The 16,448-nt window shown below is 41.8% G+C and overlaps 1 protein-coding gene across 1 annotated transcript in view; it reads right to left on the bottom strand.

The window, feature by feature from the left end:
- Positions 1 to 617: 617 nt before the first annotated feature.
- The window catches only part of LOC115716778 (bax inhibitor 1), a 45,608-nt gene continuing 29,777 nt past the window's right edge, over positions 618 to 16,448 (bottom strand). Inside the window, exon 6 of the mRNA XM_061115901.1 lies at positions 618 to 698. Coding sequence (XP_060971884.1) covers positions 633 to 698 — 66 coding nt within the window. The 3' untranslated portion in view covers positions 618 to 632. The remainder of the gene's footprint in view (positions 699 to 16,448) is intronic.

Raw genomic sequence — 16,448 nt, 5'->3', positions numbered from 1 at the left:
CAGTTTGCAGTGTGAAATTAAAACATGTCAGAAAATACTTCATTTATTTTCAAAATGATACAATTCAACAAGTTTTGGTGTTACAATTTTTTGTTTGAAAGGTGATAGCTGAATTTTTAACCAAACAAGGCAGAATTATAATAAATAAGATTTAATTTAAAATTGTAACATCAATTAATTGTTAAGGTTTGTGCCCTAAATAAAACCCTAATTTAATTTAATTTTTTTTCTATTCAATTATCAATAAAGAAGTAGATTTAATTTCATTACTTGTTTAATGTGTTATTTGGTTCATGTGATCATTTATTTACTTATTTGATTTATAAATTCATCCAAATTCTTATCGCACTAATATTCTTGTTTATTGTGTTGTCAACACAGTAGAAAGTAATCAAGATTGTGTGATTAAATGTATTCCTATGATTTATCAGTACACAGGGTTTAACTGATAGGATAATCTACAACGTAGTTTACTTGGATAAGTGTTATGTCATTTCCAGGGTATTTATTAGTTAAAGTAAGCTTGGGTTGAATGTATGGAGTATGCATTGGAAGGGACCGATATTGAACTTGAACTATATATGATAAATTTACCGTAATATCTGTTCAATTCAATATTACCTAGTTGATCTTTAATCAAATGATCTCATCCTAAGATGGTTAGGTTCTAGTTCAATTGTATTATTTGTGTTCTTCAATCTATTCGTTAAAGTCAACCAATGGATCTTCTCGTGATTAAGGACATTTAGTTCAATTGAGTGGGAGCGCTAATCATAGATACAAAATCTATATCTTCAATCTGGATATAGAAGTCAAATGATATTTTCCTTCGAGCTTGACTTAACAGAGATAAATGATTGAGTACTCATTTCAGTGATTATATTAATTCACTGAAATATCATTTATAGGTATCTAAGTGTTTTAAGGATAAAAGGTTGAGAATATTCACTGTATTTAGGTTGAGGTCTCGGTTTCGGACCATTGTCCTATTTGGATTGATCTTGCTGTAAGTAAACATGTCCCAACTCAAAAGAAGTTCCGTTTCGAAAATGCATGGTCTCGGGAGCCTATGTGTCGTATGATTGTTCAAGATAATTGGGATATGGAGCCGCATGAGTCTTTGGATAAGAAATTGAGTTCTTGTAGCACGGCTCTTGGTGTTTGGGGAAAAGATATCACGGGCAATTTCAACAATAAGATTAACCGGTGCAATAAGATTCTCAAGAGACTGAAGGGTAGAAGAGACTCAGAGTCCATTTCAACGTACAAAGAGACACAATCTCAACTTTTCGAAGTCCTCTCTAAGAAGGAAATTTATTGGAGGCAAAGGTCGAAACAGTTGTGGTTACAAGCCGGGGATCAAAACACCAAATACTTTCACTCATGTGCAAGTAGTAGGAAGCGTACCAATCAAATTGTGTGTTTAAAGAATGATGATGGCACTTGGGTCGATTGGGATAGTGGTCTTCGAAATGTGATGGCAAAGTACTACACGGAGTTATTTCTACTTCAAATCCGAATTGGCAGCGTGTCATTGATTGTGTTCGGGGCATTGTTTCGGAAGATCAAAACAGGGATATGTTACTTCCTGTTGAGGAGGCCGAAGTGAGGAAAGCTCTTTTTCAAATGCACCTAGATAAATCTCAAGGTCCGGATGGTTTCAAGCCCGGGTTTTACCAAAAGCATTGGGATATTGTGGGAAAGGATGTCACAAGTATGGTCCAACACTTCTTCAGTGTCGGTGAGTTTCCTGATCACTTAATCCATACTAATATTGTTTTAATCCCGAAAAAGACTCACCCCGAAAGCATGAGTGATTTGCGACCTATTGCCTTATGTAATGTTCTTTATAAGATTGCGTCAAAAGTTTTGGCAAATAGATTGAAGGGATGTCTCCCCAGTGTTATTTCTGAGACTCAGAGTGCTTTCTTACCAGGATGCCTTATTACTGACAATATTTTGGTTTCGTATGAGATTATGCATTATCTTAAGCGGAAGCAAAAAGGTAAGCAAGGCTTCATGGCTTTGAAACTGGACATGAGTAAGGCGTGTGATAGAATTGAGTGGGGGTTTTTTGGAAGCTATGTTGAGAAAGTTAGGATTTCAAGAACATTGTATTCGGCTTCTATTGAAATGTGTTTGCTCAGTTTCTTATAAGTTTGTTGCTGGGGGACAAGAAGTAGGGCCGATTGTACCAACTAGAGGTTTAAGGCAAGGCGATCCATTGTCACCTTATCTCTTCATCTTGTGTTCTGAAGGATTCTCGGCATTGTTGAATGATTATGAGAGAAGAGGCAGAATCAGAGGTTGTAGAGTTGCAAGGGAGGCTCCTTTGGTGTCTCATATGCTTTTTGCAGATGATAGTTATATCTATTGTCAAGCGACAGAGGAGGGTGCTAGAAATGTGATGGAACTCTTACAATGTTTTCAAGAAGCCTCGGGTCAGCAAGTCAATCATCAGAAGTCCACTATTTTCTTCAGTCCAAATACAACCCCGAATGTCAAACATACAATTTGTTCTTTGATGGGCATTGCTGAAGCTGGGGAGAATAGCTTTTATCTGGGCCTTCCAAACACTTTGGGCCGCAATAAGACTTCAATGCTTGGTTTCTTAAAAGATAAAATGAGGAAAAGAATTCAGAGCTGGGAAGGAAATTTTTTTTCTAAAGCAGGGAAAGAGTTGCTAATTAAAAGTGTGGCTCAATCTTTACCAAGCTATGCCATGAATGTTTTCCTTTTACCGGTGGAAACTTGTCAGGAAATGGAGCAACTAATGTGCAAATTCTGGTGGCAAGCTTCAACAAAGAATAATAAAGGGATACATTGGAAGAGTTGGGAGAAGTTAACAGTACATAAGTCTAAGGGTGGAATGGGGTTTAGAAATCTGCGAGATTTTAACTTGAGCCTCCTTAGCAAACAAGGTTGGCGTTTATTAAGTCAGCCTGATTCCTTGGTGAGTCGTATCTTCAAAGCTCGTTATTATAGAAGTGGTAGTTTTCTATCCGCAGATTGGCGTAGCATTATGGAAACTCAGGAGATCGTTCGTAGTGGGGTTAGGTGTCGTATTGGGGATGGTTCAACTGTTAATATTCTCTTGGACCCGTGGCTGCCTGACCAAGTTGATCCGAGAGTCTCCTCCTCTCATCCGGCGTTAGTAAATCAAACTGTAAATGTGTTAATGTCTACTGAAGATGTTGCCTAGGATGTCGACTTGGTTTGTGATTTGTTCAATGACAGGGACGCTAATTTAATCCTTAGTATTCCCTTATCTTTAAGTCGAAGTGCTGATGAATGGTTTTGGTGCTGGGAAAAAATCGGGCATTTTTCAGTTAAATCAACATATAAGCAGTTACAATTTTCTAAGAATGGGGTGTCTCAACAAAGTAATTCTGCAATTTGGAAGGGTATTTGGAAGTTGTATGTTCCTCCTAAAGTCAAAGATCTAGTTTGGCGTGCGGCTTCGGGTTGTCTTCCTACTAAAACACGTTTGCGGACTAAACATGTTCAAGTTAATCATAGCTGTCCAAGGTGTGTGATTCATGCTGAAACTCCTTACCATTGTTTGGTTGATTGTCCTTTCGCTAATAGTTGTTGGGAGCTTGCTGGTTTGAAGAAAACTGTCCCAGCCGTGACCTCTTTTGCGGGTTGGTTGGAAGCCATGTTTCTGCAATTAGATAAAGATCAGTTAGCGGATGTTGCAGTGCTTTGTTGGGCTGTTTGGAAGACCAGAAACGATCTGGTGTGGTCGGACACTTCTTCGACAGCAGCTGCTGTTGTCTTTTTGGCCAAGAATACTCTCTCCAACTGGTGCGAAGCTCAAGACCGAATGCTTGTTCCTACAGCTGCTTATCTCACAACAAAAGATGGGCATTCAGCTTGGTCCAGGCCTGCTGCAAACACCATTAAAGTCAATATTGATGCTGCAATTTTTGACAGCAATGGCACTTATAGCTTTGTTTGTGTGGCTAGAGATGCTAATGGTCATTTTGTTGAGGCTATTACAAGGTGTCGGGCAGGGATTGTAACTCCTGAATTGGCGGAGGCAATGGGGGTTAGGGAGGCCTTAAGTTGGATAAAACAACAAGATTGGCAAGGGGCGGTTGTTGAAACGGATTGTCTATCTGTGGTTCAAGCAATTAGGAGTGATCTTCCTTTATTGTCATATTTTGGGAGTATTGTTTTTGATTGTAAAATGTTTTTAGAACAATTGAGTGGTGTTTCTGTTATTTTTATTAGACGGTCTGCAAATATAGTTGCTCATTCGTTAGCTCGAGCTTCCTATTTTGTCGCTGATCGTACTCTTTTGAGCAATGAGGTGTCTACCGATTTGCTTTTTGTAATCATGAATGATTGGAGTTAAATAAAGTTTGACGATTTTATTCAAAAACAAGTATGTTGAATTAACATCCTAAATATGAATTCTCTAAAACAATGAAAATAAACACATAAGGGTTTAAGAAAACCTTACATTGATTGCAGCGGAATATAATGACTCCTTCCGTTCAAGATCTCTAGCCCTTGATTCCTTTCTGTAGCAGAGCATTATCAAGATCTGAACCTGGATCTCTTTCTCTCCTTCGGGTTTGGTTACCACCGTCTTACTCACTATGATTGAGTACTTGACTTGCTATGTGTGGGCACGGTACTCATTCACTCAATGTTCGAATATGGAAGAACAATGAAGGAGGTGAGAAATCACTAAGGAAGGAACTCTCTCATCTAGGTTGGTTGAATAGTCAAGTTGACATTAGTTGACAAGTTGTCAAGAGGATGAGATGAGAGCATCATGTTCCTTTTATAGTGTTTCAACTATGGCTTATTAGGGCTGAATTATATGGATTAAAAAAGAATAAAATATTGGGCGAAATTCACTTCTTGGTCGTACACTTAATAAGACCAATCTCTAGTTACAATTTTACCACTTTATTTCAACCACTTATTCTTCTTTTCAATAATACCATATTTTCCAATTCAATCCTATAAATACAAAAACTATTTATTTAATAATTATAATTAATTACTAAATAAAATTGTCATTTATGTAATTTATTAATTAGACTATACAAAGTCTCTTAATTAACAAATTGACCCCCTAAGCCTCTTTTCTTCACAATTAAGCCCTTGCTTAGTGAAAATTCATAAATAAGACATAGTCTAATTTTAGAATTATAATTGATTAACTTAAATCAATTAACTGAGTCTGCAAGCAGTATTAGTTGAGGGGACCATGGGCCTATATAACCGAGCTTTCAATAAATAGATCTAGAATTCACCAAGTAAATTCTCTAACTCATAATTCACCAAGTAGATTTGCTTTCCCTTTCCATTTCTCTTTGCTACCTTTTGGCCAATAGGACACTTTCACAAACTTTGTGATCATTGATGTTTGCATTAGATGATGAAGTATATGCTCCTGATCTTGACACCTTTGCTCTCTTAAACCTTCAGATTGGTACATTGCATTACATTTCAGCTTATCTTTTAACAATCATTAACAGTCTACAAGGTTAATATTTGAATTGTTATTTTTCAGACTTGTACATCTCATGTTCATTCTCAATAATTTGCTCATCAAACCAACCATTGTGATGTGCTTGTTGTACTCTCTTGTAACACCCATGAAACGTGCCACCTGATGATTCTTCTTGCTCCAATGGTTTTATCATTGCTTTTCAGTTCTTTGTTGATCATCTTTGTAGTGGGCGTTGAAGTAATTTGAGTAATTTGCAAAAGTTTGGTCAGTTACCACAACAACATCCTTAAATGTATTAAGCCATGTACTTATCAGAAGTATATTTGCTTCCTTGCTCCATTTAATTTTATTTTTTTTTAGCTTGGTTCCTCTTCACTATGTAGAACTACTTTTGTTAACCCTTCAACACCATGTGTGTTGGGCCTTGTGCCCTAAATAAAAATCTATATCAATGTAATATTTTCTATTCAATTATCAATAAATAAACAAATTTAATTTTTTTATTTGTTTAATGTGTTATTTGGTTCGTGATCATTTATTTACTTATTTGATTAATAAATTCATCCAAACCCTTATCACACTGATATTCTTATTTATTGTGTTGTCAACACAGTAGAAAGTAAACAATATTGTGTGATTAAATATATTCTTAGATTTATCAGTACAAATGGTTTAACTGATATGATAATCTACAATGTAGTTTACTTGCACATTGGATAAGTGCTATGTCCTTTCCAGGGCATTGGTTAAAGTAAGCTTGGGTTGGATGTATGGAGTATGCATCGGAAGTGACCGATATTAAATTTGAACTAGATATGATAATTTTACTGTAATATCTGTTCAATTCAATATCACCTAGTTGATCCTATATCAAATGATCTCAATCCTGACATGGTTAGGTTTGATCTCAAGAGTGTTATTTGTGTTCTTTGATTTGTTAGTTAAGCCTACCTTTTGGTCCGGGTGATGCGTACATTTTGGAAACACGATAGTACAATTGAGTGGGAGCGCTAATCATAGATATGGAATCTATAACTTCTATCCAGACATAGAAGTAAAATGATGATTTCCTTCGAGCTTGGCTAAATAAATATAAATGATAGAGCCCCCATTTTAGTGATTATGTTAGTTCACTAAAATATCATTTATAGGTGGCTAAGTATTTTAAGGATAAAATACATTGAAAGGGTGTAACGGTAATTTTATCCCTATGCAATGTAAATCATCTATAGAGGATCATTATTTATTGGGATTATAACAATGGATAAGTAATAGTGTATCTATATCGTGGAACATATATAGAGCATTCTATATAACTGAGAGTGCAATTCCAAGTTCTATAGTAGTTCAACGAGGAATTAATAAGTTAGAGAATTTACTTGGTAAATTCTAGATCTGCTTATTGAAAGCTCTTTTATATAGGTACTTCCTGAGAAAGCTAAAGAAGGTCAAGAAGAGCAATGGGCTCTTCCTAGGGAAGTTGAAGAAGGTGAAGAAGAGCAAGAGGTTGCTCTGGTCTGCAAGCGCAAAGGCAAGATGATAGCTGAGGAGACACCTAAACGGCCGCGGAGGGTGGACACTCCGGCCCCGAGCCAAGATTCCAGGATCCCTCCCGAGGTGGAGGAATTCACAGTGCCTCCCAGCATTGTGCTGACTCCGATTCCCGGAGATGAGGCGAGGCAGGAGCTTCGGATAGCCAAGTACAATTATGCCCTTGACGAGTACTCCCGGGGGCATGCTAAGGTGGAGGCCTTGAGGAGGGTTTTGCAAACGGAGGTGCAAAATTCCCTTGACGAGGAGAACTTCCAGAACTCGTGGGATCTCAACCTTGACCCCCTCACGGACTGGTTCAATCGTTTTCTCGGGCCTACTTTGGCTCCTTTTGCCGCGGAGATGACCGGCGAGTATGTCTCCCAGCTAACCCGGTGTGCGCCTAAGCGGTACGCTGCTTGTGCATCCTTGAACTCCATCTTTCAAGCTCAGGATCTCAGCCACTCCTTGGCCGCGGTAAGTATTCTTTGATTTACTTCTTTTCTCATTATTTTGCTTAAAGGCCTTTACTCATTCTTGCTTCCTTTTCCAGCTTGCTGCAGAGGCCGGCCGCCTTTACGAAAACATAATTAATCACGGCTTCATCTTGTTTGAATTTGGGGGCATAGACGAAGTCGTGAAGATCCTGCAGGACCTGTCTGCTGAAAGGCGGGCGTTCCAAGAGGAGGCTGCGCGGCAGGAGGCCCTTCCTAAGGCCAAGTTCGAGGAAGAGGCTAAGCAAAGGGAAGCCCAAGCGGAGGCGATGATTCGAGAGGAGGTCCTTTTGAGGGATAGGCTGGAAGTGAAGCACCGGGAAGCATTGAGGGCGGAGGGCGAGGCTGTCGCCAAGGCCAAACGCGAGCTCCGGGAAACTAGGGAGGCCTTATACAAAATGGCCGCCAAGGTGAGATCCTTAGAGGAACTGCACCAAGCGGACTTGGAGTCCAGGGCTAACTTGGCCGTGGAGCTGAAGGAGCTTAAGGACTTTAAAGACCAAGCCTTGAAGAAGGCTAAGAAAGATGAGCTCCTTTCTCCTATCTCCTGCAGCTGTTGCATCAAGCGCTTCGATGATGGCGTCTACATGGCCTAGTCAATAAATGGCCAGAGTATCAAGCTTGACTTCTACCCAAAACCTACGGAGATGATTGCCAAATTCCGGGAGAAGAAGAAGAAGCTTGACGCAATGCTAGAGGCGCGCATTGGTCCTCGCCTTCCTCCTCGCATAGACTAGGCCGTCCGAATCCAACCCATTAAAACCCAAATTTTTCTTATCTCTTTTTTATTTGTTTACAGCTAGCTTGCTTTTATTTAAGACAATCTTTATTTAATAGCTGTTTTATTTTTTAGGGGGAAACAATGGTTAAGGCCTGTCCCCGGGCCTTTTGTATATGTATATTTTTTTTGACCTGTCCTTAGGGCCAGGATTTCTATATATATATATGATCCTTTTTGATGCACATATTTTTTCTTTTTGGACCTGCCCTTTGGGTCAGGATGTTTATACATATGCTCTTTTTTGGTGCATACTCTTTTTTCTTTTTGGACCTGCTCTTTGGGTCAGGATGTTTATACATATGCTCTTTTTTGGTGCATACTCTTTTTTCTTTTTGGACCTGCCCTTTGGGTCAGAATGTTTTACTTTTGCCCTGTTTTTTCGTCTGTCCGTGTGGTATGCCTTAGTACCCCCCTGAGTGGTATGAAAACTTTTTTTAAGGCATTTAGTTTTATTTAAAATACAAAGGCTGCATACACTTAGACGGTACAAACCCTTTAAACAAAGCCTAAGTTACACTTTTGGACTATTGGTAATATTTTCGGAGGCGATCGGCGTTCCAGGCCCTTGGCAGAATGGTTCCATCCATCCTTTTTAGCTTATAAGTGCCTGAACCGATTTCGTCCTCGATTTCATATGGTCCTTCCCAATTTGGCCCAAGTACCCCCACTCCGGATTCTTGGGTGGCTGGGAAGACTCTTCTTAAGACCATATCCCCAATATCGAATTTTCTGTTTTTAACTTTGGAGTTAAAATATTTGGTCACGTTCTTTTGATAAGCTGCCATTCGTATTTGTGACTCGTCCCGGAGTTCTTCAACTTGATCTAGCGCTTCTTGTAATAAAGCTTGGTTTGTAGCTGGATCGTAAGTTATTCTCCTGTGGGACGGGAATAACGTTTCTATCGGGACCATCGCTTCACAACCGTACGCCATTGAGAAAGGCGAGTGGCCGGTCGTGGTTCTTAGGGTCGTCCGGTAGGGCCATAACACTCTTGGCAACTCTTCGGGCCAGTTGTTTTTGCAGGCCAGCAACTTTTTCTTTAAGGTGACCTTTAGAATTTTGTTGACTGCTTCTGCTTGTCCGTTTGTTTGCGGCCTTGCCACCGCGGAGAAGCTTTTTACGACTCCGTGTTGGTTGCAGAATTCAGTGAACTCTTCGCAATCGAATTGCTTTCCATTGTCAGAGACTATTTTGTGAGGCAAGCCATATCGACACACTATGTTTTTGATAACAAAGTCTAGTGCTTTTCTTAGCAATTATAGTCTTCATGGGCTCGGCCTCCGTCCATTTGGTGAAGTAGTCTACTGCTACTATTGCATACTTTACTCCTCCCTTTCCTGTTGGCAGGGACCCAATAAGATCTATTCCCCAGACCGCAAAGGGCCAGGGACTAGTCATTAGGGTAATTTCATTGGGAGGAGCTCTCGGTATGTTCGCAAACCTTTGGCACGAATCACACTTTTGGACGTAGTCTATGCAATCTTTTTTCATTGTTGGCCAGAAGTATCTCTGTCTCAATATTTTCTTTGAGAGACTGGGTCCTCCTGTATGATCTCCACAGAACTCTTCGTGGACCTCTAGCATAATTTGCCTAGCTTCAGGGTCCGATACACACCTTAAATAAGGCATGATGAGTCTTCTTCGGTAGAGAATTTTATCCATCATTACATAACGATGAGCCTGGTATTGGATCTTTCTAGACAGTGCCCTTTCTTGGGGCAACTCACCTTTTGTTATGTATTCTATGATGGGGACCATCCAGTTGGGTTCTTGCCCAACCGTTACTATGGCCTCTTTTATTTTGATGCTTGGCTCTGCCAAGCGTTCCACGGGTACTACCCCCAGTCCTTTAATTTCACTGTCTAAAGCTAACTTAGCCAGACAGTCCGCGTGAGCGTTCTTTTCCCGAGGGATTCTTTCTACTTTGTAGTCCGTGAACTCGTGGAGCAGTTCCTGGACTATTGTTACATATGCGGCCATTCGCTTGCCACGTGTTTGATACTCTCCCGATATCTGGTTTACAACCAGTTGAGAGTCGTTGTAGACTTCTACTCTTTTGGCCCCCACGGCCTTTGCTAACCTCAGTCCTGCTATCAAGGCTTCATATTCGGCTTCGTTGTTTGAAGCTGAGAAGTCGAACCGTAGGGCTGCCTAGAGTCGAATTCCGGTCAGGGAGATCATTGCAACCCCTGCTCCGGATCCGTTTTCATGGGAGGCTTTGTCCACAAATACACTCCATGTGGGGACCGATGGTATCGGCGCATTTGCGGTTGCCTCAGATTCATTACATTCGGTGATGAAGTCTGCCAAGGCTTGCCCTTTTATGGAGATGCGGGGTATGTAGTGTAAGTCAAATTGACTTAACTCTATTGCCCATTTGAGGAGCCGTCCGGACTCCTCTGGCTTTTGCAAGACTTGTCGGAGCGGGTGATTGGTCAATACTTTGATTGGGTGTGCTTGGAAGTACGACCTTAATTTTCTTGAGGCCATCAGGAGGCAGAAAACTAATTTTTCGATGATGGGGTATCGTGTCTCTGCCCCTATCATGCGCTTGCTGACGTAGTACACGAGATGTTGAGTTTTCTCTTCTTCCCAGACTAGGGCAGCGCTGACCGCGTGCTCGGAGACGGCCAAATATAGGAACAGGTCCTCTCCAAGAACGGGTTTTGACAGGATTGGAGGCTTGGCCATGTGTTCTTTCAACTTTTTGAATGCCTCCTCGCACTCGTCCGACCATTCAAATTTTTGGCACTTCTTCAATATGTTGAAGAAGGGAATGCACTTGTCTGTAGATTGGGAGATAAAACGGCTCAGGGCAGCAACCTTTCCGGTTAGGCTCTGCACGTCTTTATGCTTCTTGGGGGATGGCATGCTCAGGAGAGCTTGAATTTTTTCTGGGTTTGCCTCAATCCCCCTCTGGCTGACGATGAAGCCCAGGAACTTTCTTGATTTGACCCTAAAGGTGCATTTTTTTGGTTTGAGCTTCATTCCGTATCTCTGGACTACCTCGAAACACTCTTCCAAGTCGTCCGCATGGCTACTACATGCTTTAGACTTGACGAGCATGTCGTCTACGTACACCTCCATGTTTCTGTTGGAAATTATTTTACCAGGATCTTAGATCTACTCACAAGTATGTTTATTAACATCCTAAATAAGAACTTTCTAAAACGATGAAATAAACACATATAAAGTTTAGGAAACCTTACATTGGGTGCAGCGGAATAATATGACTCCTTCCGTTCAGATATCTAGCCCTTGATTCCTTTACGTAGCGAGCATTATCAATATCTGAACCTGGATCTCTTTCTCTGAATCTTTGATGCTGAAACTCCTTTGCTGATGATCTTTCTTCACGATCTTCCTCACTATGATTGAGGTATCACTTGATGTGTGTGGGCACTACTCATACACTAAGGTAGTTCGAAATTCAAAGGAAGAGAAAGAAGAAGTGGCAGCTAAAGATAGGGAGAGAGAAGGCTCAGTTTTTCTGATTCAGAAAGTGTCAGGAGAAAAGTCTTTTTTTCCTGAAGCCTTCACTATCTATTTATAGCATTCCACTAGGGTTAGATTTGAATTATATGGCATTAAAATAATGAAAAAATCAACTTAAAATACACACAATATGTGGTCGTCCATGCCTTAGTGGATTGGGCCTTGGGTTTTGCAATTTTGCAATTTTAACACCTTTTGTATCTGATTTTCTCAAAAATGTCAATTTCCTAATTCAACCATTTAAATGCCAATTCTAACTATTTAATAACTATAAATAATTATTAAATAATATTGTCATTTATCATATTTATTAATTGAACCATACAAAGTATCATAATTAACAAATATGCCCCTATAAACTCTTTCTTTACAATTTCGCCCTTACTTAGTGAAAATTTCACAAATAGACATAGTCTAATTTGTGAATTATAATTGATTAATCAAAACCAATTACATGAGTCTTACAAGCAATATTATCTCAACTAGTGGGGGGACCATGGGTCTATATAACCGAGCTTCCAATAAGTAGATCAAGAATTTAGCACTAAAATTCACTAACTTATTAATTCTTCGTTGAATCCACGCATAGAACTTAGAATTGCACTCTCAGTATATAGAATACTCTATATGTTCCACCATATAGACACATCATTAGTTATCCATTGTTATAATCCTAATGTGATCAATTATCCTCTATATGAATGATCTACACAGTAAAGGGATTAAATTACCGTAACACCCTACTATGTATTTTATCCTTAAAACACTTGACCCCGTATAAATGATATTTCAGCTTATATGAAATGAGATCTCCACCATTTATTTTTGTTTGGTCAAGCTCGAAGGAGATCATCCTTTGCTTACTATTCGCAAGATAGAAGCTATAGATTCCATGTTTATGCTAGCGCTCCCACTCAATTGCACTACCGTGTTCCCAAAAAGTACATATCACCCTGACCTAAAAGTAGGCTTAACTAACAATTCAAGGAACACGAATAGCCTTTCAAGATTGAGCCTAATCATAACAGGATTAAGATCATTTGATCTAGGATCAACTAGGCGATATTGACTTGAATAGATTTTACGGTATGTTTAATTAAATCTAAGTCAAAGTTCAATATCGGTCCCTTCCGATGCATACTCCATGCATCCAACCTGAGCTTTACTTTAACCAATGTTCTGGAAAGAACATAGTATTTCTCCAAATACAAGTAAACTCTTGTTGTAGATTATCATATCAGTAAAACCCTGTGTCTGATAAATCTAGGAAACTTTATTCACATAGTCATGTTTACTTTCCAATGTGTTGACGGCACAATAAACAGGATCAAGTATGTGAAAAGGGTTTCAGATGAATTTATACATTATGTACATATAATCATGAAATAAATCATGTGAACCATGCAACATTAAATGTTATTTCTGATCTATATTAATAAGTAAATCTGATTATATTGAAATGAGTTTTATTTAGGGCATAAAACCCAACAGTTTCGCCTTAAGAGGCCTTTGAACATCCGGTTGACCATTCTTTGGTAGGTCGCACCAGTGTTCTTCAGTCTGAAAGGCATGACCAGGTAGCAGTATACCCCCTTATCGGTCCTGAACCGCTTTGTGCATCTTCATCTGGTTGTACCTGGCGTACGCGTTCATGAAGGATAGTAGCTTGAATCCAAAAGTAGCGTCTACCATCTGATCTATCATGAGCAAAGGGAAACAGTCCTTCGGACAAGCCTTGTTTAGATCGGTGAAGTCTATACAGACTCACCAGGTTCCGTTAGGCTTCGGCACCAGGACCGGATTGGCTAGCTATTCCGGATAGTATACGTCGCGGATCATGCTGTTTGTTAAAAGCTTATCCACCTCTTTCTCTAACGCCTTGGCCTTTACTGAATCGAGGGGGCGTCGCTTTTGCTAGACTGGTGGCATGTCCGGGTTGACGTTGAGGACGTGGGTGATGATGTGGGGACTTATGCCAGTCATGTCCTCTTGGCGCCATGCAAAAATGTCGATGGCGCCCTTCAGTGTCTTTATTATTTTTTCTTTTTCCTCCGGGTCTAGGGTTTTTCCTAGTCGGAGTACCTTGGTGGAGTCGAGGTCGCACACTGATATCTCCTCGACATCCTCCATCGGTTCTACAATTTTCTCGGACCCCACGCGGGGGTCCAACTCATCTTCTTCAGCCATTACTGGCTCAATGGTTTCCCGGACCATCAGTACGGGCAGGTGGGTTGCTACGTTGTAACATTGTCGCGCCTCCCCCTGATTTCCTCTCACCGTCCCTATTCCAGCTTCCTCGGTTGGGAATTTTAAGCACAAGTGTCGTATGGATGTGACTGGGCCGAAATCTACCAGGGCCGATCGTCCGAGGATCGCGTTATAAGCGGTTGGGCAGTCTACTATCACGAAAGTGCAGTACTTGAACGTGCTTTGGGGGGTATCCGGGCACAAGGTGACGGGAAGTCTCACTTTCTCCATTGGGATAAGTGTCGTTCCGTTAAACCCCGTGAGTTGGGAACCCCTGGGTGAGAAGTCTCGGTCCGTCAGGCCTATCGCAGTGAAGGCCTCTTTGAAAAGTAGATTCACGGAACTTCCGTTGTCAATCAAGACTCTGGCCACCACTTTATTGGCGATGGGGGTCTCTATGACCAACAGGTCATGGTGGGGAAAACGCACCGTCTTGGCATCTTCTTCCGTGAATGTGATGGGTTGATCCATCAGCCGGGGCCTTTGAGCTGGGAGTTGAGTAACCTCCCAAACCTCATTGTGCTTCACGACCCCGCATACCGCTTCAATTCTTTGCGGGTAGTTCCTCCGATATAGGGTCCTCCTAAGATCATGGCCACTCTTCCATTAGGTCTGGGTGGCAGGCCAGGGATATGTTGGGCATCTCCGGTGGGAGCAACTGGAGCCAATACTCCTATTGCACCCCCCGGTGTTTCCTGTGGCAAAGCTCCTGTCGCCTGACCTGGATTGAGGTGAGGCAGCCGATTCTTGATCCATTCGTAGAGGTGCCCCAATCGGATTAGGTTTTCGATCTCGTCTTTTGAGATTTTTGCATTCATTGGTGCTGTGCCAAATGTCGTTATGATACTCCCATCTTTTGTTGGGGTCCCTCCGGGAGCTATCCTTGTACAGAGGAAGTGGTCTCTGGTAGTGCGTATTTTGCCTAGTAGCAAAGTACACACGCTCTTGGGAGTCCGTCAACTCCGTGTACTGGGTGTATTGGGGATTGTACCCCCTCTTTTGTCGCTTCTCCTCCGTTCGGGTGCTGCCTTTGGAGGATCTTTTACTCTTCGAGCCCTGGGAAGGACCTGCCAGGATGGCGGTTGGAGCGGAGTGCGAGGGAGCTTGTCCATTTATCCCCGAGGGATTTCCAAAATGGGACGATGCGGGGGCCAAGGCCTGGCCCTGACTGTATCCGGGAGTAGCAGAGAATTGTATGTCGCTCATTGGTGGAGCCGCGGTCGGGACAGTACCCGACGTCTGGGCTCCGGGCATGTACCCTGCTATCCCGGTGGGATAGTATCCTCCATAGGCCACTAATTGGGCCTCTTCAAGGTTGATGTATTTTTGGACTCTTTTCTAGAAGTCCTGAAGGTTTGCAGCTCCTTCCTGTTATAGCTCGTTCCAGAATGGAGTCCCTGTACGGATGTCTGCCTTGAGAAGGGCAAGCTGTTGTCCGTCATCAACTTTCTTGGTCTTCGAGGCTTCCTCTCAGAACCTCTTTATATAGTTCTTTAAGGTCTCTGTAGGCAGCTGCTTGATGTTAGTCGAGGCACAGACCTCCAGGTTGACCTTTCTTGCGGCGACAAACTGTCTCCGGAAGTTGGTCTGTAACTTGTTCCAACAGCCCACGGATCCTGGTTCCAGTTTCTTGAACCATTCCTCCGCGGACCCGCTTAGAGTAAGCGGGAAGCACAGACATTTTGCGTCATTGCTGACTCTCATGACCGTCATGACACGGTTGGCGACAGGTGGTCGCTTGGATCGGAGTTCCCGGTATAAGCTGCCCTTTCGGGCATCTTAAAATTCTTGGGGAGCTCTGCTTCCAGGATGTGCTTGGCACATGGCTCCCAGTCCTCACAGTCTGAGTCAGAGTCGTCGCCTTTCTGTCTCCGGGAGACTCTGGCGATATCTTTTCGGAGTATGGCGAGTTTCGCCATGATTCCTTCATTTAACGTTCCCGTGGAGACTGCAGGTCTGTATTTCTTTTGGTCAAGGTGATCCCGGAGGTCACCTTGATTCCCATTGATTTGATTTCTCAAATCGACGGGAGGACATTTCTGTCCCCTTCTCCCTCTACCTCCGGGCTCCTGGTGCACGAAAACGCTTTTTCGGTCCTCTCGATCCTGCGGGCCTAGACTCCCTTTTTGGAGTTTTCCATTCTGCGGACCTTTCCCTTTCGGGAAATCTGAGTGGACCTTTCGCGGATCCTGCGCCTTTTTCTTTCTCCCAGGGGTGGAAGTAGAGTTTTTCTTTGGGTTCCCTTCAGCGGGATACCTTATAGGGCTTGGTTCCCTAGATTTTTGCCGTTGGGTACTTGGCGAGGATTCCTCTGGTTCCTTGCCAAGTCTAGCAGATATAGCCTTGGGATGCACGTGGATGCTAGCCGCCTCCATGGCTTTTTGCATGGCCAGCATTACCTCTTGCATCTTTTGGTTTTGTGCCTTTT

This window comes from Cannabis sativa, chromosome 5 (assembly GCF_029168945.1).
Source record: "Cannabis sativa cultivar Pink pepper isolate KNU-18-1 chromosome 5, ASM2916894v1, whole genome shotgun sequence".
In the NCBI taxonomy this organism is placed as follows: Eukaryota; Viridiplantae; Streptophyta; class Magnoliopsida; order Rosales; family Cannabaceae; genus Cannabis; species Cannabis sativa.
This window is presented reverse-complemented; position numbering and strand designations above follow the sequence as displayed.